At 52.1% G+C, this 25,000-nt stretch overlaps 2 protein-coding genes and 1 pseudogene across 2 annotated transcripts in view; 2 read left to right on the top strand and 1 right to left on the bottom strand.

Moving 5' to 3' along the window:
• The window catches only part of LOC119089834 (uncharacterized), an 8,982-nt gene extending 5,041 nt beyond the window's left edge, over positions 1 to 3,941 (top strand). Inside the window, exons 2-3 of the mRNA XM_037212646.1 lie at positions 1,229 to 1,327; positions 3,403 to 3,941. Coding sequence (XP_037068541.1) covers positions 1,231 to 1,327; positions 3,403 to 3,941 — 636 coding nt within the window. The 5' untranslated portion in view covers positions 1,229 to 1,230. The remainder of the gene's footprint in view (positions 1 to 1,228; positions 1,328 to 3,402) is intronic.
• A 418-nt stretch (positions 3,942 to 4,359) lies between these two features.
• Positions 4,360 to 11,417, top strand: LOC119114848 (proclotting enzyme-like). Its single transcript, XM_037238896.1, has 6 exons — positions 4,360 to 4,507; positions 8,460 to 8,652; positions 8,872 to 8,989; positions 9,585 to 9,750; positions 10,547 to 10,686; positions 11,010 to 11,417. The coding sequence occupies exons 2-6, from the start codon at positions 8,534 to 8,536 to the stop codon at positions 11,163 to 11,165; spliced, it is 699 nt and encodes a 232-aa protein (XP_037094791.1). The 5' UTR covers positions 4,360 to 4,507; positions 8,460 to 8,533; the 3' UTR covers positions 11,166 to 11,417.
• Positions 11,418 to 12,354: 937 nt separating this feature from the next.
• Positions 12,355 to 21,779, bottom strand: LOC119089832 (microtubule-associated protein tau-like; annotated as a pseudogene).
• Positions 21,780 to 25,000: the final 3,221 nt, after the last annotated feature.

Raw genomic sequence — 25,000 nt, 5'->3', positions numbered from 1 at the left:
TAAAATCGCGGATAACGCTAGGGAAGCCAGAAATAGCTGTGATACTTGAGCTGCGGGCAAAGACGCTCCCTCCAGCAGATATGGCTCCTATGCGGCATTCCACTGGTATTGCTATGATGAGGTGGCCAGTAGCCGTCGTCACTTCGTCGAGATTTCCCCAAATGAACTGAAAGGATACCCATTCAACGTATGTTTCTATGTGTGGCGCTCAGCGCCACAAAAAAGGCATCCATCATCTCTGATCGTCTTAGACGGTCGAACCCGGTGAGCTAGTTTGGCACCACTCGGGTTGTCGTGTTAGTCACTCATAACCCCAGGCGAACTGCCGGTGGCTATGTCGTAACACCAGACCAGTGTGCCAGGCCGCCCGTCCGAAAGACCGTCACATTTCGTCACACACGGCAGTTCCGGGGGTCCACCGCCGCCTGACCCCGACACTCTCCAGGATGTGACCTAACCTTGACCGCGTGTCCGGGTCCCCTGGCTGGACGCGCAATCGTGGTCGTGCCGCAGCCATCTCCTGGTCAGATATCGGTGACGTGGCCGTGGCCGCCGTGTGCGGGGCGGGAGGGGACGTGCGCTGCTTGCAGGATGTTGCGCAGATGGCTGCGCGGCGGTCGTGATGCTCGATAGGCCATGCCGTCAGGATGAAATCAGTCCTTTGCGAAGCAGAAAACCCAGCGATTGCCGGTGATGATGCTTTTGCAGGCAACGATGTCTTTGACCCTGGAAATGTGCATTGCAGCAACAAACTGATATTTGTTGCCGCACCATGCCTGATAGCGACATTGCATGTCAAATGAGAACGTGGTGAAAAATTCGGTGCATACATAAAATGTTGAAGACATTGGAGAAATGTAAATCAGTGTTGAGGTGTTCTGTTAAGATTCAGTGTCGCCTGGTCTGCAATATTCATAGCAGAACCGAACCTCGTTTTTGTTTATAGTTGAGTATGTCAAGATGGACAGCATAGTGTTTGTTTTAGCCCATTCACGTAGCAAAATTATCCTCGCATGCACTGATCAGCTAACGATCATTCTATGCCCGACTGATCAGCTGACAACGATCGTATGACTGCCTGATCAGTTGACGATCATCCTATGGCCGTTTGATCATCTGAAGATCATCCTATGGCCGCCTGATCAGCCGACGATCTTCCCATGGCCGCCTGATCACCTGACGATCATGTTATGGCCGCCGTACTAAGCTACGTTTTGCCGCTTCACAGACATGAGGTCAAGACGGGTGCTACTCTTCACAGCATGTGTGCTTCTTGCTGTCTGCTGCAACGGAGTTCCCCAATCCGCAATGAGAAGCACACGACGGGGTAAGAGATTTGCGTACTCGCTGAGAAGTTTAATAACCTACGAGTCAGCGAGGTTCTTAAAGCTATGAGAGGTTAGCTTTGCTTTGGTAACAAGCGCAGGGAGTAAGTTAGCTTGCAGCTGAGAGTGCGTTGTAGGAACTTCAAACTTTGATAGCTATTGTCAGTTGGACAGCCTATTTTGTCTTGCAACTGGTCACTGACCTGTAGCGACCTGACCTGACCTGTAGCAGATCAAACTTAGAAGTTATGCTTGCCGGAGGACATTTACTGTGGCAGCTTTTAACCTAACTCTACAATCAAGTTTGAGAAGTCATATAACTGCGATGCTGTTATTTATGTATGTATGCATCTGAAATTACGATTACAAAAAGTCTGTCGGTCATGGTTCAGTTATGAATATCAAACCTAGATAAAACGCTTTTTGAATTCCGTGATCACTCAGAGGTTGAAAGGCCTCTTATATAGACTTTTTGAAAGCCAGGGGGAGTCAAGGACAAAAAAATGACCTTTAGCAACATTTTGCAATGCAAAAATGGTGTGGCACGCGGCATTTAGGCTTCACGACGCGCTCAGCTATTGAGGCTATGTAGCGTGACCTGTCTCTCAGTCTGAAAGGGGGAGCGGGAGCCACGGAAATGCATCTCTCTTTCTCTGGTTTCCAAGAGGCACAGCTAAGCCACTAAACTACCGGTACCCGCTTTGAAGAAGTTGTCACATAGGATAGTTCTCGAGTTGTTGCTATTTAGTTCTTTCATGTTAATCCAAGTATCAAAATGATATCGGAGCATTTATGCCATATTCATCCTTAAAAGTCTAATGAGATTGCCGACCTCACATGGCACCGAGTGAACTTTTCCTTGAATTTGTTTTCCAGGTTTAGAGTTGGTTGCGTGGGAGGTCTAAGGCTGATTTAGACACTGAGCCCGGATTAGCCTTGTTTGACCTGAGAATACCCGAAGGCTATGACCTAGATATATCAGAATTACACACAAACGAGATTACGTAGAGTTATACCCACCTTTGATGTGGCGACTCCAGCTTTATTCCTTTTTATATCGCAGGAGATCAAATCCCCCCTCCCACAAGCAAGGGCGTCGTATTCAACCGACCACCCAGGCACGCGTTAAATGTGCTCCTGGTCGGCTTCCTGAGAGCTGGACATGAAAGGGTCTCTCTTGACCCCCCACCAACTCAAAAGCTGTCCCACGAATCGGCACGCAACTAGCCGCAAACAAATGTTCTCAATTTATTTCACGAATCTTCAACCTTGAAACCGAATAAATATTTTTCTACGGGTGCAGAGTCGACAAGCAAATAGTTGGAGGCGTGGTTCTGGTGCTGAGCAATCCATCTTATTCAGTGCTGACCACGAATATAGTAGGTATATTGCGGGGTTCGATTCCCCGCGGTGCTCGCCTTTCCCGCTAGGGTGAGAGGCAGGCGACGCCATATAGCCTTAGCAGCTGAGTGCGTCGTAAAGCCCCAATGACACAGTAGGTATATTACAGTGCAAGTGCCTTAAAAACGACCCCCAAATTGCAGCATATATTTTGGTTCATAATGCTATTCACACAACAAACAAGTTGTTATAAGTGCAAATCCCTTCCTTCACAAGGAAGGACATTTGCCTTTAAACCCGTACAAACAGAACTGGTTATCAAGTTTTAAGGCAAAACATTAAACAGCTTAGAAACTACGCCAGGAAACCATGAAGAGAAAGCTGATTTGTTTTACTTCATTTTGCATTTATTACAGTTTGCTTGTAGAAATGAGGGTGACAATGGCTGTTGCATCGTTGTTGCAAGTGCTAGATTTATCCATTTATGTCAATAACAATATACCGCATCAGTCATAACACGACTGTCTTGCACAGCTATAGCATAATCTCCATGTTCTCCTCTTTTTCCACCAGCCCATACCAGCTAAGGACGGGTTGCTGCTGGTTTTCCTATAAAAAATTTGTGTCGGGCTCAAAATGACCACCCAGTCAATACAACTAATGCGTATAATTCACGAGTTTTCCACTTTCAAGCGCCTCCGTTAAAATCTGACGTTATTTTTCCGCTCGCTTCCAGAGCGCGCCAGAGGCCGCGCGAGTGACATCACGACGTCTCCGTCCAACAGCACCGGCCGCGCCGCCGAACCGGCGGCGGGGAGCCGGGCGGGCCAGTCGCGCGGCCTCTTCAAGGAGCTGGTGAAGGGGGCGCTGGTGCTGGCCGGCAACCGCGTGCTGGGCGAGCAGGTGACCAGCGCGCTACGGCCGCTGGCCCGGCCCATCGTCGATCGCCTGCTGCCCGAGGATGGCCTGGGGGGCCTCGGCGGCCCCAGCGCGCCCCTGCCCGACTCATTCGGCCAATCCGGGCAGTCCGGGCAGGCGGAGCCGAGCGGGCAGGTCGGACAGAGCCAGCAGCTCGACCAGACGACGACCATCAGTCGGCCGGCACAGCAGGTGAAGCCCGAGGAGGACCTGAACACGTGCACCACGCCGCAGCTGGGCGCGGGCGTTTGCCGTGACCTGGGCACATGCCCGCAGCTGCTGTTCGACCTCACCAACCTGCGCAGCAGCATCTGCTTCCAGTCGCTCTTTGTGCCCGGCGTCTGCTGCCCAGAGTGAGTTGACGACCGCACCTGGCAGCGGTGACACAGGTGCGGGACGTCTTGGGTAATGTAGGCGATGTTTGCAGACACTATGGATGCCGTGTGCAGAAATGCAACCACCATTACCGGCTTAGGTGTGGAGCTTTGATGTCACGTGTGGTTACGTGCTGCCCACTAGCAATGCATTTTCACTAAGGAACCTTTGCTTGCTGTGTGGACCACTGACGTGCGCATCCTTTTCAATCTGGACTACTGCGCTCCCCTTGGTACGTGGTGCAGTGGCACCTTTCGCTCGATTCGCAACCCACTCACCTAACAACCGTTCTCGCAGCACGGGGGGCTCCGGCTCTTCCTCCAGCTCTGTCAGCGCGCTTCCCGACTTTGGCCCACCGCCTCGACCACAGCCTCAGCCGCTCCCCACGCGCCGGCCGGTCGCCAGCCGACCCCCCTTCCATGGGGGCCTGGGCGCGCCTCTGCCGGCGACCGCGACGCGTCCTCGGCCAACTGCCGTCACGCGGCCGTCAGTGCCGTCTCGACCAATCAACGGTCGACCACCGCCAATCACAGCCCACAACCGATTTCGTAAGTCGATCGGAAATCGGTGCTCACTTCTTAAACCTTTGCGCCATGTTTTTACTTGCTTATATATCAAATATGTATATATAACATCAAATAAATATATTTTAAAAATGCTTGTCCGTCCCGGTGGCTCAGTTGGTTAGAGCGCCTGCCTTCCGATCCATCCACCCGTGGCGGGGTGGGTTCGAATCGCTTTAGGGCGCCCGCTATTTGCATTTGACAGGTATGGCCTGCGGTCGCACTGAAGGTCAGTTGACGTCAGAAGGCAGGGCGGACCGTGCCGAGCATTGCGGCACGTTAAGCATTCACCACCAAATTCTGCCGTTGACATGCAATTGCGCGATCGGATGGTAGGGGGTCAGGGCTCACACGACAAGCACTGCTTAGCGTGAGCTCTGATCCTGGAAATCCATCCATTCAAAGGGTTCGGATGAAAACTTTTAAAAAATCGTTATATGCCCCTGACATTAAAACCGCTATGCAGTAACTGACGGCATCCTGCAATGTATGGAGCCACGGCTTATAGTTGTTCAAGTAAGGAATATGACTGTGGGTAATGGCCATGCGTAGATACCACAGCGAACGCTCAACTGAACCATCCCAAACACGCCTGCAGTAACTTCAAAACAGTCTGCACTGATTCATCAGGCCAGAAAGCGCGCTGTGGTTCATAATCTTGGCGCTCCTTACCAGACCTTGAGACACCTGGTTTTTGCGGTGTCTTCCCGGTCGGTAGCAGGTTTTGGGGGGAAGCCACGCTGCTGACAGATGTTTGTGCATCGCAAAGTTTTGCTTCTTGCTAAGATATAGACAAGCTATGGAGCCTGACGCTAAGTACGGGCGGCATGTCCGGTTCTAAGTTGCATCGAATTTCACCTCTCTAACAATTTTTCCCTTTTCGCCTTACAGCTTTCTAACAATAATCTGGTTTCAAAGCAAAGCATGTCAGCGTGATTTTTTCAACGCTCACCGATGCACTTTTCTCAAAGCATGTAATCACCTTGTCTGCTTTGCCGACCCCATGCTGGATGCGTCGCTGCAACGCCTTTTTTAACGTGACGCAGGCGACCGGTTTCCTCACAAGGGCTATGGAAATCATGCAAGAGGCTCTCCATGTACACATTGGCAACCCTTAGTAGCGTCACGAGCACGGCTAGTTCTACCTCATGGTCCGAATCCCAGCTGTCGTTTTCATCCCCTGCCGAATCGCGTGGCGCGCGTGCTTCACGAAACCACCGCGGTGCTTCCGAACGGAATCCTGGCCAAGGAGGTGCCCTCAGTGGGATTCTGGCCAAGGAGACGTCCTCAGTGGGATTCTGGTCAGAGTGCCACTCTGGGTGAAATTCTGGCCAATGAGTTATCCTTGGTGGGATTCTGGCCAATGAGTTATCTTCAGTGGGGTTCTGGCCAAGGAGCCGTCCTCGGTGGGATTCTAGCCAAGGAGCCGCCTTGGTGAAGCTCTGGCGATGAGTTATCCTCGGTGGGATTCTGGCAAATGTCGTCACTGGCTGGGGCCACACCGGACCGTCAGGGGAGGTGCTGGGAGCACACTGGACCGTCAAGGGAGGTGCTGGGGCCACACCGGACCGTCAGGGGAGGTGTTGGGACCACACCGGGCCGTTAGTAGAGATGCCAGTCACACCAAACAAAAAATGACACAGATTCTCTCCAAGCATAGCCTCGACTTCCCGTAACTGTTGGATTGACGAATTGTATGTACCGCAAGGCTTTCTGACATTCATGGCCCTATGGGTCGTACACTACTCAATTAGTTTGTGCCCATAAATGGGCTAGCGATTTTTGACAGTTCTAGAGCCAGCGCGTGGTTTTGAGTTAGTTTTCTCAAGAGCACGTCTTAAGCCAGCTGCATAAAAAGGCACTCAAAGAAGTTGTATCAACGGCGAAACAGAAAATAAGCCTCCATTATTCCTTTCCACAGTGGCACGATCTACTACATGTGCACTGCTGCAAATAAGTACGAACACACATAACGTATACCATTTGCGCAGTGAGCCCACGTATACTGCTCTCATGGCGAGCGCGAATCAGCGCTCACCAGGAGGGCAGGGATACATAACCACAATCACGTAGGAACTAAGACGTCTGTCAAGATCATCACGTCTATCGCGCCTGCATGATGACGAAAAAGTCACGGCACCGCAACGGAAACCACACTGTTCATCTGGTCGTAAATATTGACGGCCGCTTTCTCTGAGGGCTGAGCTCGTCGCAGAGCAAGCACGTTTCAAAATGGTGCGGCGTTTCTGTCCCAACACACGGCTCAAGGACGCGCCACTAAGAACAATGTGTAACTTGCAACAACTTGTAACTCGCAACAAGCTACTGTGCGCCAAGCGCTTACATTTCCCCACAGATGATGCATGAAATGTGCATTTTGTAACGCGCTCATTGTGGTACCCCACATTGCGTGGATCTCAACCGTCATGTCAGCGTCATTGACTCCCTGTGGAATGTTTCAGGGTAGGGTTTCCAAGTGGCGAGCTTCATAACGTGCGATGCGACGCATGCCGTTTGAAAGCGGGGATTGTAAACATCGAGATTATCTTGCCGGAAGTATTAATGCTTAAGTTATGGGCACATGGTGAACGTGTTTGAAAACATGTTTGTAAGCTGAGGTGAAAGAGTGTCTTTTCTGTAGTCGACAGAATTTGGAACAGCCCAAATTATCGCCTGGAGCCAATTATATCAGAAACTGTTGCAAGATGACTACAATGCGAGACACCACATAAGGCAAAGATAAATGAAGTACAATGGCTCATAAACAGCATGCATATTTTCGTTTCGAAAGCTTCATTTGCACTAAAGCATCATATGCTGGCCATACCAAAAGTCCCGGCGGTTAGAACTCAAGTCTCAGTGCATGAGTGGCCGGCACAGCGTGTTCGAGACCGGTGAACACATCGGTTCGGTTCAAACCAAAGACGCCCCATGTACGGAGAAAGGCGAGAGCGTGTTTGGTCAGCGGCCATAACGGCCAGCGTATCACGTCCACATATGGCACGTAACAAACCTCGTGCACTATCTCACGACATGCTGGGGCGCAGCAGACTGATCTGGCTAGTCGCTAGGTGCTGAGGCCGGTCATCTTTCTTTTGGCTAGTAATAAGCCTAGTTGTACGGTATTTTATGCTAAACATCACAAACGATGCAAGTGGAGTGACTCTTGGCTGAAAATTTGTGAAAAACACTAATTTAAAAGGCATTGTAAAATCCCTATCACAACTGAGCTGTGACGTCAGCACTGATCTAAAATAGCTTGGAATAAAGTTCTGTCACCTGCTAACAGTGTCCTTATTGAAACTTTTATGTTGGAAGCATTTGTGGCTCTATTTGCTCTCACAGCGAAACATCAATCTTTTGACAGGTGCTCTACACAAGCTCACGCTGCATGCGTTAGCTAGTACAGACTAAAACTAAGCTTTGAGTTTCGTCTAACTGGGATGGTCTATTGCATTTTGTCGCCATTTTTGAAATTTTCTCTCCAAAAAGCTCGTAGAAGTGCCCATTGTGTCGCCGATCGTATCACGTAAATCGGTATTTTTTTTCGTCCCGGACTAAAAGTCCACAACGCATAAATTGAAAGACGCGCAAGATGTGGTTTTGGTTCATGAAAACGAACCGAAGAATAGCAGAGGTGAAGTATGATAGCCATGTGTCTTTTCTCACTTCTGAAATGAGCAGGCAAAACATGTCTGGAAGTCGTAAATGCCAGCGCGATGATGAGAGATCATAACATGCGTTGCGGCACTAATTGCTCTTTTCCTTCAGTCTGGCCTTGCCAGACGCAATGTAAGCTGATCAGCTGAAACTAATGTAATCTGATCTACTTTACCCAAGTTAGATTCATCTCATCGCTGGTAATCCCAGGGTAGCGTACACCGACTCGACTGGGCCTGTTCTGACCTGACCTGACCCTAACTGGCCTGTCCGACAGCGTGCGGCCAGCCGCAAGCGCCACTGTCCCGCGTGGTGGGCGGTGACGTGTCAAGGCCGGGCCAGTGGCCTTGGATGGCGGCCATCTACCTCAGTGGCAAAGGCAGACGCGAGTACTGGTGCGGCGGCTCGCTCATTTCTCGCCGCTACGTCATGACGGCGGCCCACTGCACCAAGGACTCCAGGGGCAAGAGGTGGGCCTCAGATGCCGCAGACAGCTGCGAATGCACCACGCTCAGCTGAGCCAAGAGCCTGTCGCCATCATGTTGATGGCGAGTTGTCTCCCTTTGGGAAACGTCGCGTTAATTTACAACAGATAAGCAAGATGCGTTTCTCCATATGATGTATGCTCTGCGTGTCTGCGGCGACGCAGGTCGAGTCGGTTGGTGATTGGGTGTTTGTTTTGGCTTCAGCTTTCACCCGAGGCAGTTCACGGTTCGCCTGGGGGATACAAATCTGAAGTCGAGTGCGGAGGCGGCCCACACGGCCAGGTTCAGGGTCATCGAGTACGTCGCACACCCCGACTTTAAGGTACTGGTCGAGGACGGTTCTCACTCTTCAGCCACGTGTAGTTATCTCGAGCTGCCAGAATGCCACTCAACGATGGCATTGAGCGCAGTTTTACGACCCGTCATTTGGAAATAATCACTGTCACTGTTCTTTACCGAATTGATCTCTTGGTGTAAATAATAAACGTGTCAAGCTCCTGGTTTCTGGTTAGTATTACGCTTAAGTTCGTATGTTTTTGTTCAAAACAAAGCTCGTGAAACTCACAGTTATCTATACATATGACACAGCTCATATGAAAAAAACTTTGAAAGCAAACAACATTTTATGTGAGCACATCATTCGTCACCTTAGGTGCTACTGTCAGCAAGTCGAGATTTTCATAATGTGGTGCATTACATTGATCTCTTCGCTTAAACAGCACCCTTGGCATCTTGGTTCACTGGTGTTGTGGTATACTGAGGGTCAGCTTTTTCAGTATCAGAAGTAACAATTGGCCCCGAGTCCCCAGCTCGCCGAGGCAGCAGGCATTGCACCGCCACGCAGTGCACTCTTCCACTCCCAAACCTCCCCCTCTTCTCTTCAGCTTCCCCTCCAACGCCCTTCTCTTCTCCGGCAGCTGAACGGCTACTACAACGACATCGCGCTCTTCAAACTGGACCGACCGGTGAACTTCAACGAGTACGTGATCCCGGTGTGCCTGCCGGACGAGTACGAGGGTCGGCCCCTGGACGCGCTGGTCGGCCGCACCTCCAGCGTCATCGGCTGGGGCGTCACCTCTTACGGTACGGCAGCGGCGATCGCTGGGCACGGGCAGCGCCGGAGACAGCCCGCCCGAGGAACACGTAGCACAGGATGGCCTGGGACAGAATGGTTCGAGTGGCCTTCCACTGAGATGGGATCTGTCGTGCTTCGACTGGTGAACTTTATAAATATGAGCAGTGACGTGGCTTTGGTTTGTTACCATGGCATTCACCATGATTTACCTTTAAAGTTCTTTGTTAAAAAGTGGTGGAGTTCATTAAGGATATTGGTTGTATGTTATTTGCTTGTTTACAAATGATGCATAGCAGTTTACTATCGGATATACATTGCGATCGGGACGCATGCATTTCGACGCTTGCATGTAGTTCTCGCGCGTCACACGGCAACGCAAAGCCACTGGTGACTTTAATGCCAGCCTGAAAGCGGATACACCACGCTTGCTCAATGTGCCCAGCAACATCCATTGCGCTCCGATCCCATTGTCCCAGAAGTTCCTTCGAACCTTGCGCACTACGTGACTAGTGGGGTAGGTAGCTGGTCACGGCTGGTGTCTGGTCAGGAGTCATCGTAACTGTGATCGCTATTTCGCGTGCGAGGGGATCGTCTGAGTCCCACGTGCCCCCGTGCCGTACCCGCAGGAGGCCAGGAGTCGTCCGAAGTGTCTGATTGCTGTGTCGCGTTCGAGGGGATCGTCTGAGTCCCGCGTACCCCCGTGCCGTACCCGCAGGAGGCCGGGAGTCGTCCGAAGTGTCTGATTGCTGTGTCGCGTTCGAGGGGATCGTCTGAGTCCCGCGTACCCCCGTGCCGTACCCGCAGGAGGCCGGGAGTCATCGCAGCTCCGAAGTGCTGACATGCCGGTATGGAGCCAGAGCGGTTGCGACAACGCCTACTTCCAGCCGATCCAGGAGATGTTCATCTGCGCCGGCTTCACCGACGGCAGGAAGGACGCGTGCCAGGTACGGCGTGCTGCCATGGCTCGGCGCCCACCTCGCCCGGTCAAGGAAGCGGACACTCGTGGCACGTCGTGAAAGAGCTTATGTGAACTGTCTTTGGTGATTTCAAGACGATGAGTCGATGCGCCACTGTCGGCGCCATCCCGCAACGACTGCATGCGATGCATTGATGCCCGCAGATGTTCATTTATGCATGCATGAACGTCGAATTGATTGATTTGACCGCAAACTGGGACGGCGGGATGTCACGCAATCACCGCTGCCGCGCATTTCTAGCGAACGGCGACCCGACCAGATGTCGTCATCATCGTGACTTGCGTTCGCAGGGCGACTCCGGCGGCCCCCTGGTGTACTTCGAGAACGGCAGGTGGATGCAGATCGGCATCGTGTCCTTCGGCAACCGCTGCGCTCAGGCCGGCTACCCTGGCGTCTACACCAGGACGGCCAACTTCCTGCCGTGGATCCGGCAGAACTTGATCTGACCCGCGGTCCGTGTAGACCATCTCAACAATCCGGGAAAGGCTTGCGATGTCCCGGAAGCTCCGCCCTCAGCGCACCGCCCGCTGCGGGGAGCGCCGCCCTGATGACCGCCGCCGGACCGCTCGCACGCGCTGCAAGGTCAACGGCGTGACCCGGCCGCTCAGACCGTGCGCGGACGGATGCGGATCGGGGTCACAAGCAGCGCCGCGGCGCCCGGCGTCCGGCCGCTGACCCGGTGAAAGTGCCCCCCTCCCCCTCCCAGCGGACGGGCCGCCGCGGCCGGCTCCTGACCGGATCCATGGCGCGCTGGCGGCGCGCCGGAGGATGGCGACGACGGCCGCCTGGCAGTGGCCCAGTCCCGGCGGGCTTGGCGGTGTCAAGTGGAGACGCGCGCCGCTGAAATGGAAAGCGGAGGTCGGCGAAACTAACGGACTATGTTTGGCGGGCGCGTGCGGCCGGGGGAGCGTTACTGAACGGGGAAAACATCGGATCAGCTGATGTTGGCTAGTGTGGGTCGGTGAGCCGGCGTAGTGACTGCGCTCGCGCCACCCACCCTATGTTACATAGATGCCAGTTATCTGTTTTAAACTGTGTGTGATGGGCAGTACTTTCGAAGCGTCTCACACTATACGATTTAAATTTAGGATTTTTGTGTTTTGTTGGCTATGAGGTAATTTACCCTGTTGTGCTTGACAGGACCGTGGACATGCCTTAGCAGCGCAGTACCACCTTACCACGTCGAATGCCACAAATGCAATGTTGATCGCTGACGCGCGTTCTGAGCAACTTTACATGGGTGCAGTGGCCGTTTGTCGAGTTACTTGCCCACTTAATGTCTCGACTGTGGGTGAATACAGTGATCTTGCGGGTGATATTCGGGCTTCCAGGCCCAGCGAATTTGTGTGTGCGTGGCAATAAATGAGCAACACATCCGTTTATTAAACACATGGTTGAAGAACTAGCAATTCATCCGCACAGTTATCACATGCAAGATTCTCGCGGTCAAGAGTTTGAAGACCAAATGAAATATGTATCCCAGCATCAGTATCATGAAACTAACGCACACCTCCGGTGAACCACGTAGCCTGTTCTACCTACGAAACATTTGGAGCTAAGCAAACATCTTAATGCGCTATTAAACTGAATCAGCATTAGATGCACCTTGCAAATGTAATAATCACACGGCTGGTAAATCGTCGAAGTTGTACCAGCCTGTCTCGGAGTCTGTATCTGTATTAGTCTGTCGCCGCACATTATGGCAACGGCTGTGTCACTTTTTTACAAGCGCAGGTACCCCGCAAAGGAACATTCAATGCAAAACAATGATCGAAGAACATCCTGACCACCGCAAATGTTCATCCGTTGTATGTTATCGTCAGTGGACCGAAACATTTGCGGGAAGCATCAAGCCAGCTCCCAAACGAATGTGCGATTTCCTGATAGTCACCTGATGTGAAACTTGGCGATGGTTCCAGCGTCACATAGGTTATGCTTACAGTGGCATGATTTATCGGCTTTCACACGTAGCATGAGAACCCAAACACTGTGTACCAGCAGCGTGGTCCGGATTTCTTAAGAGATAAGTGACAGACGGAGTTCAATGAGAACCAGTCACGCCGGCTTCGAGCTTTCTAACGGGAGAAATCTGTGGTGAAAAATTCAAAAAATCCGAACCTAAGACGGGGAATCCCCTGGCCCCTGTCTTGCTATGTACGGTTTACGCAAAGTGAGCTTTCGAAACAATTTTGTGGAGCCTTTCTTTGAGCGGATCACCATAATAGATCACCATAGATCACCATGATCACCATAGATCACCATAGGCAATCTATAACCGATTCCACGCAGTGGGATGTCTCAGGAATGACTCAGTAATACATTGCATACAAGCTTTCAACGTGACCTAAATAGTCCAGACACGAAGATTATGCGATTGGACACGCGAGCCAGCCTTCACCGAGTGTCCGCCGTAAGCACAGCTGACTGAGTTTCGCTGCTGCGACACTGGCTCCGCGTTCCCGCCATCTCCGACCGAGAACCCGCTGGTCACATAGCGTTCTCCATGTGACCGATCCGACGCTCCGGTCAGCAGTGCTGTATCACATGCGAGGCCCGGCACGAGAAGAAAAGATGACGGGACGTCTCACCCCAGCCGAGCGAGCCCCACTGGACGGGTGACGTTCGACAGGAGCAGCACCGCGGCATCTGCCAGCGATCTATGGCGAGCTGCCCGGACAGTGATCGGTCTCCAGTGGCCCCAATGCTCTCTGGCTAGCTCCTAACAGCTTGGGACTTGTTGCCTGGATCTGGGGAGGGAGAAAGTGCTGAGCCGTCCGCGGCAGTTGGAGACTTTCTCTCACGGGTTGGAGACTTTCCTCCCGGCACTGGAGATCTTCTCGTCGGCCCAGGTGACTTCCCTCCGTTAGCTGGCGACCTTCCACCAGCCGGTGCTGGAGACTTCCTGTCGGGCGGTGCTAGGGACTTCGCGCCCGGTGCTGGGGTTCTTCTGGCTGGTGCTGGCGACTTTTCTCCGCGAGCTGGCGATTTCCTGGAGCGGGACGTGGAGCGGGCGCCGGACCGGGCCGGGCTGGGCGGCCCTGGGCTCTGTAACGCCACGGAGATGGGCGCGAGGTGAAGCATGCTTGACCTGCGGCTTCATTACAACCAGCGGTATTATTGTACTCCAAGATCAGCCTAACCGGATGTATAGGTCACTTGGGCATTGGTCATTAGTGACATATAAACACGTGAAAATCGCACAACTATACCCTTTTGGGATCACAAAACGGTTATCAACTGCACATGGTGTTGGGATACAACGCATTAATGAAAAGTATGACACAGAGCTTCGAGTCACACTACTGAAAGGACAATTTTTCAACTATGTAACATGTCATGCATATACGTTCTATCTGTGCAGCACAGAACATGCGCCAGAAAATTCAAAAGCCCGGGCGATTCGGGGGGGAGGGGAATTTCTCAGGTGCACTTTTAAGCGATAAGCACAATTTGTCTGGTAAATAACGACATAGCGTGAAAACATTATCTGCAGCGCTTCATTGGAGGACGCCACACATTGGGACATTTATCAGACATCGGAGGACGCAGCATAGTGATCATTTCAGGAATGTAGCGGGGTTCAAGGTTTAAAAATCAATGATCCGGGCATCTGAATCAGCGGGGTCAGCCTGGGACGTTCGCCATGCTTTAGAGCCTCTGCTAGGGCCTTGCCGTGTTCTCATACTTCGCCAGGTTTTTGGAGGCGAGGACGCCAGGATTGGTTATGTTCTGTCATTCATCTATCATACAAGAGCTGCAGTCCGAAGCCCAAACGCAGACCGGAATATCGGGGCTCGTATAACGCCTATCGTTCGCGGGAGAGGAGCTCAGCAAGACGTGCAGCAACCGTGGATGTGTGATCAGTGACGACATTCAGTGTTGCTTGGGGGCTAGCCTACCGAAGCGAAATTTGGAGCACGTGAACCGGTTTTGAATTGGCTTTGAATCAATCGCCTGAAAACCGGAGGCATGACTGACGGCGCGGCGCGCGTTTGAGGCCTGGGATGGACCCCTGAATGCCCTCACTCCGCTCAACGTCGCAGGGGTTTTATAAAGCACCCCGCTGAGCGTGCGAGTGCCCGGCGGTGAAGGATGCTGCAGAGCTGTCACGTTAAGCCGGTCCTTACCATGGTGCGTGTTGTTGACACCAGCCCCTGTCATGTCCCTAAACGACATGGAACACAGCCTGCCCGGAGTGTTTGGCTCCAGAAGCGACACTGAACATAGCCCGCCTGCAGTGCTTTCTCCAGAAGCGACATTGAACACAGCCTGCCCGGAGTGTTTGGCTCCAGAGGACATCTTAAAAACGGCTTGTACGGGTTGTTTGGCTCCAGAAGCAACACTGAACATAGCCCGCCTGCGGTGCTTGCTCCAGAAGCTACAATTGAACACAGCCTTCCCGAGTGCCCGCTCCAGAACCGGATAACCTGACGAGGATGTTTACTAAAAACTTTGGGAGTGATCATTCATCTGTAATTTTCCTGGACTTCGCGCAGTGGAGCGGAAATTGAGTTTTGTGGCAGGAAAGCAGAGGTCACCAAAGGGCGTCCCGGCTTGGTCAGCTTCTGAGCGTGACACCAGAGTCCGACATAGATGTCGCCCCTGTCGCTCACTGTACACCTGGGACTTGGATGTCGGCAGTTCCATTGACTTCCCATGACAACTAAGTGTGTAAAGTGCTCTTGGTAGCCAAAATGGCAGCTTTATTGGATGCTCCACGTCCATGTTACGTCAATGAGCGAATAGTTTCCCCCTTTCTAACGTCAGGAATCGTTGCCACGGAACGAAAGCGTTCGCGGTTGCTGTACGTGTCTGCAGGTAATTATCGGCTCTCGACGGTACTGCCACAGGAAGACCTGCTATCCGCCAACTGTAAGCCAGAGATGGTTGCGGATTCTAAGTACTGGTAAAGTTTGTGGTGGGCACCAGTGGGTATGTGGTGGCGCGGGGTGGGAGGATTTTGTGTCCGTTCAATGTCAGGCGCGGTCCTCTAATATCTATGATATCTTTTTACCTTCTGGCGCCAATTATTATTACCGTTAAGTGAAGCAAGCTGACATTCACGGTACCCAACCACGGTTTTTGATAGCTTCGATGCGTACGGAAGGGAGTTTTGGTACTGCAGGGTTGTTTGTTTGGTACACCGATCCACCCCCAGTGTCCGTGAATATGTTCTGTGTTATTTGACTCGCGATCACTGGCGATTGCCCGTAGCGTCTCGACAGTCGGAATGCCACCGAGAAACCCCCAATCATGGACCGCCGCGCGTATTCTCACTCTTTCAGTCTTTTTTGTGGGATTCTTGGAATCTGGTGCGTCACTGACGGGAATCTCAGGCAATTGATCATCGTCGGCCATTCGTTTTCCCCCGACTATCTGCATATTTCCCTGGCTTTCCTATCGCTCGCTGACGGCATCAGATGGTGACAGGACATTACCATTTGTCACTGTCATTGCACATTAAGCGGCGAATGATCGGTGGCGGGCGTGAGCTCTCATGTCGGCGGTGTGTTCCCGATGGGAGCTAGCGATGACTGACGATCGGCGCTGATGGTTCGCCACTGCGTCAGCGGTCGGGGGCAGTGCCAGCAGCGGCCGCCCACCGCCAGAGGCCCCCGTTCAGGACGGGAAGCGACCGGGGCAGTGTCGGCAAGGGTGCGCCCCACCGCCAGAGGGGGGGCCTCTGGATCAGGACGGGAGCGGTCGGGGGCAGTGCCAGCAGGGCCGCCCACCGCCAGAGGGGGCTTCTGGATCAGGACGGGAGTGGTTGGGGCAGTGCCAGCAGAGCCGCCCACCGCCAGAGGCCCTCGGCTCAGGACGGGAGCGGCCGGGGCAGTGCCAGCAGGGCCGCCCACCGCCAGAGGCCCCCGGCTGAGGACGGCAAGCGGTCGGGGCAGTGCCAGCAGGGCTACCCACCGCCAGAGGGTCCCCGGCTGAGGACGGGAGCGGTCGGGGCAGTGCCAGCAGGGCCGCCCACCGCCAGACGCCCCCGGCTGAGGACGGGAGCGGTCGGGGCAGTGCCAGCATGGTCCACCCACCGCCAGAGGCCCCCAGCTAAGGACCGATGATGGATCAGACGACGTACGAGAAAAGGCCAGGGATGATGGAGGGGGGGGGGGGGGTGGGGGGGTCCATGACGCATAAGAGGAATCATTCAGTCGGTGTCAGCCATGAAATATAACTGGACGGTACAGAAGGAAGATACACGCGATGTGACTCTGTGGGTGTTGTGAGTGAGTGGCACTTTGTTCCAGGCAGATGTGACCTGGCTCGGAATTTTGAGGGGCTACTACATAGATCCAAATGCTTTGCAATATTCATAAATTCTGGTTTAGCGAAGCTAGGAACACTGCAAAATACTGCCTTTGTGCTTAGACACTGGGTCCGTTTTCTTCCAGAGGACCACATTACTTCCGTAAGTACGTTAGACTACGAATGCGATTGCGTAACTAGACTACGCGGAATGGTATATTGATGAGCAAATACTGTATTGGAAGTTCACATATGTGCGCCGCTCATGATGCCTTCTAGTCGCACACACTTTTGTACCGCATTATCGGCATTAAGTCATGATTATTTTGTCGTTTAGGAGGATATGTGGTAGCCTCTGTCCTCCCGCGGCTGAATTCGGGCTAGTCTATGCATGCATATAAAGGGACAGCTAGCACACTCATGATCAAACGCACGGACACAGTTATGAAACAGACACATGGACGGAGGACAGTTAATGACGACCTGGCGGAAACGCCGACAGACCGACAGCTAGTCACACAGCTGTCTACAACACCGGCCGCCTGTGCCGGCTGCCGGCGCCTCACGGGTTCTGCGACGCTGCCGACGGAGCTGGCCGGCGACCTGGAGGCCAGCGACAGGTGACGCACGCGTCCCTCGGCCGACAGCGAGCGCATCTGGCGCATGTACGCCGCGTCCTCGAAGATGCGCCGGCCGCCGCCGCCCGGTCGGTGTCCCACGTTCTCCATCGAGCCCACCTGCTGCCGACTGTCAGCAAGTGCAGGCGGCGGCTCTCCACCTGCAAGGGCGGCGCACACATGCCACGGCCGGGCCTCGGGCAGCCTGGGGTCGCGGGACGGCAGGCTGGGATCGCTGGAGGGCAGGCTGGGGTCGAGGGATGTGCAAGTGCAAGACCTGCGAGGGTTGCAGGTCAAAGTGAGGTCACGTGCCACCGCGATGTCACAGGTCAGGGTCAGTGCTAGCCCTTCCGGCGCGATGTGGCGGTTTAACTGCTCAACAAGCATGACGCACACACACATGCCGGCAATGGTAACAAAAAACGCACCGAAAGACGCCGTGAGATCAAAGGTCACAACAAAATTAACGAGTCAGGCCCCGACCGGGAACAGGCCAAAACAGTGAGGATACTGGTGCAATGGTGGTGTGCAAACGACGATGCAGCCATTCCGCAGAGACCTCGGAGGCCGGTTTGCCAGAAGCCGAGTGAAAACTTACATTGCTCCTGCTCTGACTACGCGAGCGAGGAGATACGCCAAGCAGCTGGATACAGAATACAAAGTCAAAAGGCGAGTGAAACAAAGTAAACCGATGCATATAAAGCACAAATATAGCAAGCGGATCGTAGCAAAAAAAAAACAGGAAAGATTCAGAAACTTTACACACATAAATGCAGCCTATAATACAGCCTAGGCATCTGCGTGGAAGCTTCATTGTATACAGGTATGGATTAACACACGAAGCCTATAGATAATAAACGGAATGTTTCTTTGAAATAAATAAGAATCAGGGTGAAAGTTACACAAATAATAGCAGACAATAAACAGTAGATAAAAGCGGTCCGAGCGCAGCGGGCTGACAACAAAATGCTGAAACACAAATGACCTATGCAATGCGGTGTGTAGTTTCGAGCCTTACACTAGTCATTTTAGACTCCGTCATCCTGATACATAGAGAAACAACGTTACGCGAGAAGTCCATGTAAGTACATCAGAACAAGTACAAAATGTCTCGTGATATGAATAAAACATCAAAATATGAAATGTCGTAACATCAAAATATCAGCAAAATATCTAGCATAAAGCACCTCTTCCTACAACACATTGCCTTGGCGGCGTTGTTTTGCGGGATAACCAGACCTAGAGACAAATGTAATGTTGCAAATCTTTGCGAATATTTACAAGGTTCGTGCGTTGTTAAGTACATTTGCGAGGAGATTATTCACATAGATATACAGCAATTATGGCCTTGTTCCTCGAGAAAAAACCAGGAGAATGGAGATATAGATGCGGTTGATATTTCGGCAACATGCCTTTACCCAAACGTATAGAGTAAGCTATTTGTTTTGGTAAGGCATGTTGCCGAATGTCAACGCATCTACATTCTCCTGGTTTTCGCCGAGGAATAAACTTGTTAGCTGCTGTCAATCCTTAACAAGCACTGATAAATATTTTACAAGTTGTTGGTGAGCATGTTGATTTGCTACGTTCAATATAATATATATATATATATATATAATTATATATATATATATATATATTATATATATATATGTATGTATATATATATATACAATATTATATATATAGATAGATACTCTCTCTATCCCTCTCTTCTCTCTCTCCTCTCTCTCTCTTCTCTCCTCTCTCTGCGTCGACTCGCTTCGCTCTCTCTCTCTCTTCTCTCTCTCTCTCTCTCTCTCCTCTCTCTCTCTCTCTCTCTCTCTCTCTCTATCATCTGCCTTTTCTCTCTCTCTCTCACTGTTACATGAAAATCCTGTGTATCATGAAGCCACAAGCACGTCTGAAATGGCACATCGCGCTTGCCATGAATGTCTGCTTGAGTCGAGGCATTCGTAATTTTGCACCCAACAACCGATTGAGCATTTCTGAGCGTTCGTGAGTTCAAGGAACTTGTAGCCAATCCCGCAATTTACCAAAAACGCTGTTGATGATGAAGTCATGCCAGCACGTACACCACAGTATTGTGCCAAAGCTACGGAACCGTCTCGTGGCAAAGACCAGCGACTCCGTGGTTCAGGCTAATCACCAGTCCGGGTTCCGGCTCGAGCGGTCCCGGCTCTGGCGGCACCCGATGGACGTCATAGGTCACCGGCGCCCGGCAACGTCCGGGAGAAGCAATGGAACGAGACGGCCGGCTGAAAGCCGATCATGGCAGCAGCCTCTCCAACTCGCGGCGCGCTTGCAAGTCCCGTCATCCTCCCCAGACCCGCGCAAACTGCGCGATGCGCTGTGATGCAATGCATCGCCATTCCCGCTGACGTCATCTCCAGCGTGTCGGCTTGCCCACCTTCACGTCCCCGCCGCCGGGCTTGTGGTGGATGTTGTCCCGCGAGCCGATCTTGGACGAGGCCCGCTGCCGGAAGTCGAGCCGCTGGGTCTCCACCTGCACGTTGCCGCCTCCGGCTTTGTGCTTGGCATTGGCCAGCGAGCCGATCTTCGACTGTCCCCTTCCACTCGAGCTTCTGCAGCACGATCTGTGGTGGAGGGAATGTGGGGTTGACGCGGGGAGCTCTGAGACAGGGCGGGGTTAGACTGCCGCGGAGAGCTCTTGAGACAGAACGGGGTTAGATTGCCGCTGGGGCTCTGAGACGGGACGGGGTTAGACTGCCGCGGGGACTCTGAGACAGAACGGGGTTAGATTGCCGCGGGGAGCTCTGAGACAGCACGGGGTTAGACTGCCGCGGGGAGCTCTGAGACAGCACGGGGCTAGACTGCCGCGAGGGCTCTGAGACAGCACGGGGCTAGACTGCCGCGGGGAGCTCTGAGACAGGACGGGGTTAGACTGCCGCGGGGGCTCTGAGACAGCACGGGGCTAGACTGCCGCGGGGAGCTCTGAGACAGCACGGGGTTAGACTGCCGCGGGTGAGCTCTGAGACAGCACGGGGCTAGACTGCCGCGGGGAGCTCTGAGACAGGACGGACGATTTGCAGCGGCAAGAGAACGGCGTTCATTGCCAAAGAGAAGTTCTGGGAAGGGAATGAACGACCTGAGGCAGTGGAAATGGACCGCTGGGGAATGTCTGGAATGCAATATGTAACATATATATACAATGACATATCATTTTACAAAGATAAAGTTATAATATATAGCTATTTAAATGCATCATTATATATATATATATATAATGATGTATTGTACAATTATGTAATGTATATTTAATGTATTTTCATGTTAGTTTTAATTAAGTTGTTATGTTTATTGCATATAATATGATTATACCTATATATATATATATATATATATATAATACCAATGAATGGATATTATCAGCGACTTGAGGGCACGGAAGCTTATTGCGGAGCTCATTGCATTATTTGACAGCGGAAGATCAAGTGTATCCGTGATGTTTAGCAAGTGATTTCAGAAGGCTTTGTTGCGGTAATCTGGCACGCTGAACAATATATAAACGAGTGCACAATATAGCACTGTTGCAAGCGTTAGTCAGCGAAGAAAGCCGACAAACGTGTGTGCACCTCCTTGCAATATCATTAGCCAGATCAACGGCTCGGTGCGTATGCCACTCTGTTCTGCTTCCCTCCTCTGCGCCCTTTCCATCCATCCGAGGTGTCCGCCATTCTTTTACAATACTACGCTGTTTTTCTCCGCCGCCGGACGTCAAGATCTCTTTAAAGATCAACACCACAGACGAGGAGCTCAAAATGCGAGCATGCTTACAGACCTTTTTATTGCCGCCGCCTGGCTTGTAGTCCGCCTTGGCCTGGATCCTGGGCGTCACCTTGCTGTGGTCCAGCTTGCGGTTTTCGATCTTGACGTTGCCGCCGCCGGGCCTGTAGCCCGAGTTGACCAGTGAGCCGATGCGTGACTTGACGTCCTGATGTGGGCGAGGCAGCCGTGCCCACCTGCACCTTGTTCATCGGCAGCTCTGGAAGCGGCAGGACGCTGCGGGTCAAGCACGGAATGGACGGAATCCACCCGGGCGGTGCTCAATCAAGCGATCAGTGAGCATCTTGTGGTAGATACCTGGGATGGATCGTACGAGAAGAGGACAAATCGGTACAGTCAGTAGCATACGATCAGCATCATATCTGCAAGGATACCTTGCATCATGTCGAAGCTGTCATGGTGTAGGTATTGCACTCAAACAAATGATCGTGTGACCCACCAACGATGGTCAAAATTGAAAAGGTTGTTTGGGCTATCTTCCCAACTGCTTTCAAAACGGGCAAGGTGATGAGATTTGGCGGTGTCTAAGGAACGTAACCAAACGGGGCCACGGGGTCACGCTCTGAGACGAAACTAGATCTACATTACATTTCATTTAAGGTAGGTTTATGTTTGAGTTGCATTAAGTTTAAACTAGACCTTGGTCGATTCGCAGGAATCTGGTCGGTCCAAGTTCGTCGGAGCTGGGAAAGTTGGCATTTGCCTTTCCGCTTAGGAAAATTCTAGCTACGTGCGTGCTGCATGTGAAGTCGGTCAACCAGAATAATTCTGATTCCGGGGGTTCTTTCATTTTCTGTCCCAGACAACCACAAAGTAAACAAGTTCCTTGGTTTCGGGCTCATTGTTCGGACGTGCAAGTGTGAAAAGCATTGGACACACAACATTCTGGGTCATACTCTTTTTTGCCCAATTTTTGTAAGTCGTAAAGCGATTGGTAATAAGACGCGTTCACTCTTCGTCACAGTTTCTTCAAGTCTACCGTTTTCTGACGATTTAGGTAGATGCATTCGTCAGGTACCAGGTATCAGGTTGCGTCATTATTCGTTTATGTTTCCCCGGTGGAACTGTGCACAGCTGACCAATTCAACTCCCATGGAAAACCACGTGGTGAGTTCAGAGTCGTTATGCTAACGTTATCGGCTTTCATTTTACCAGAAGGCATCGATTGTACAACGCTTTCAGCGAAGATTGCATATATTGCTTCTATTCAGGAGTATCAACATCGAAGTGCCTGGTGCGATCAGAGCATTGTCATTATAACCCTTGTTTGCTTGGTAACGTTTGACCAGTAACTCCCGGTTTAATGAAAGTCGATAACTGTCAGCATGAGAACCGAGCTCATAATACCAAAAAACAAAACAAAACAAAACAAAAGCAACAGCAGATGAAAACGGCCGTTCTCGCTTGTATCGACGAAACACGTGCTTGATTTTTTTCAAAAAATGGGTCCGTATTATCATACAATTATATGAGAATCATCTCCGTTTTTCACCACACACGATATAATATTTGATGATAACAGTGTATGTTTGTTTTTTAGATCTTAACAGCATATTTTGCACAGTTGATTGGATTATACATGGCGGTAAAAATGGAAAGACGCGATCTTCGCCGACTCAGCTGGCTACAGCGCAACTTAGCAAAGATTCCCTTCTTTTAATGAGTTCGCCAGATGATTTCAAAGTGAACGCTTGAAAAGTGGACCAACTCAACCTCATCCACGATCTCAAACGTTACAAACACATGTCACTTCGACCCCTCCATGTATTTGTCATGCGAAATGGCTGTCCAATATTTGTCATGCAAGCATGACAGCAATTAAATTCATTTCCGGCGCGATTAAGGAAGGAAGTATGGTACATATGCAACGTGTTACTGATTCATTTAACCAAGGTATATTTCATTCACAACTTAAAGAAATGATCAAAACTGAAAAATAATCCATAGTAACGAACTACGTCATTAACAGCCAAGCACACACATACAGAACGAATGACGCCATAATTTTGGGAACACCTTGTACGAACACCACCAACTTGCCAGGCTATTGAGACTATTTTTTCGTGGCCATTACAGCCATGTTATTGATTACCCTGATAGCCTCCTTGTCCCTACTCAGCTGCTGCAGAAAACGGGCGATTGCTGCTGGCATGCTGTTCGGCACCTTAAACTTGCCTTTCTTCTTCAGTTTGTAATTGGCAACCACTGACACACTTCTGCCCTTGGTTTTCCGGTGTACCATTTCGAGGAGGGCCGGCCGCCGAGCGCCTTCTGGTGCGCCGGACGAAAGACTGCCCGCCCGGGCGCGCTCTTCGCACCAGCGGGTGCTCCTGCCTCGTGCGCATCCTCTGCCGAAACTGGCGGGTGTGCTGCAGGGCGCTGAGCGGGCGCTGCCTGCCTGCACTGCGCGAGGACGACCGCCTCCGGACCCGTGCGACGCCAGGCTGCGCTCCGACGGCGAGTACGTCACGCGCTGGGCGCGCTGGCGGACGGTCGGCGCTTGAGACAGCGTTACCTGCACGCCCCGACTGCGGGTGTCTTTGGCGATATTCCGGGCCGAGCTGGGTCTTTTGCGCTTGCTTGTGGACTTTGAGTCCTGGCCCGCGCAGGCTTCTGAGGTTCTGGGCACCGCTGGCGCTGGCTGGGCTGGAGACGCGGCGACCAATTTGAGCGCGGGAGCAGGACAAACAGCGGAGTTGGCAGGCAGCTCATGCGTAGCCTCCGTGGAGCTCACGTATCGTCTTTTTGCAGTTGTTGCGGGAGTCGATGGTGGGTTGATTCGGCCATCACTCTCCGCTGAGTATTCTGCGTCATTCTGCGGCGGGCCTGAGCACCCTCTGCAGGATTCAGAGGTTGGTTTTGCCCGGCCGCCACGGGGCTTGGCTGCAGGCTTTGCTTAGCCTCTTCAGAACTCGGAGGTGGGTCTTTCGTTACGTCCAAGGGGGTTGAAGGTAGGCCTTGCGGAGCTACTACGGGCTTCGGAAGTGGTACCTCGGCGACCTGCGCACTGCTTAGAGGTCGGTTTTGTACGGTTGAAGCGGGACTCGTCTGCAGGCTCTGGTTAGCCTCCGTAGAACTTGGATGTGGGCCTTTCGTATCCCCGTGGGGGCCGCAGGGGGGTCTTGTGTACTCTCTGCGCTACTCAGACGTTGGTTTTGCAGAGCGATCGCGGGGCTTGGTTGCAGGCTCTGGTGAGCCTCTGTGGAACTCGGAAGTGGGCTTTTCGTAGCCTCCGCGGGGGTCAAAGCTGGGTCTGGCGCAGCCACCGCGGGATTCGGAGGTAGCGCTTGTGCTGCCTCCGTGGGTGAAGAGACACTAGTGAGGGTGGGAGTCGTTTTTTCCTCAGTCGGGTGTTCCTGATCGGTGACTTCGACCTGTTGAATATCTTTGCAGTTTTCGGGGCTTGGAATTGCAGGTTTGGATGATGAGGGAGTTGTCTTGGTGCCTCACCACCAGTATCTCGCGTCAGTGCCTTCTCTTTCCGTTCAGCGTTTCGTTTTCGTCTCGCCCTCCTTTCAGTTTTTCGGGTTGCCACAAAGTGATTATGTTTCGAGTCTTTGATTTTATCCAATTGAGCAGAATCGTCCCCTTCGCGAAGAATCACC

Source organism: Pollicipes pollicipes, unplaced genomic scaffold (assembly GCF_011947565.3).
Source record: "Pollicipes pollicipes isolate AB1234 unplaced genomic scaffold, Ppol_2.1 Scaffold_3087;HRSCAF=3621_pilon_pilon_pilon, whole genome shotgun sequence".
Lineage (NCBI taxonomy): Eukaryota > Metazoa > Arthropoda > Thecostraca > Pollicipedomorpha > Pollicipedidae > Pollicipes > Pollicipes pollicipes.
This window is presented reverse-complemented; position numbering and strand designations above follow the sequence as displayed.

Bases quoted from the DNA above. Each gene is read 5' to 3' on its own strand.
- LOC119114848 (XM_037238896.1), top strand. From the start codon at position 8,534: ATGGCGGCCATCTACCTCAGTGGCAAAGGCAGACGCGAGTACTGGTGC. The intron at 8,653-8,871 runs GTGGGCCTCAGA...TTTTGGCTTCAG, and splicing joins AAGGACTCCAGGGGCAAGAG to CTTTCACCCGAGGCAGTTCA. The intron at 8,990-9,584 runs GTACTGGTCGAG...CTTCTCCGGCAG, and splicing joins TCGCACACCCCGACTTTAAG to CTGAACGGCTACTACAACGA.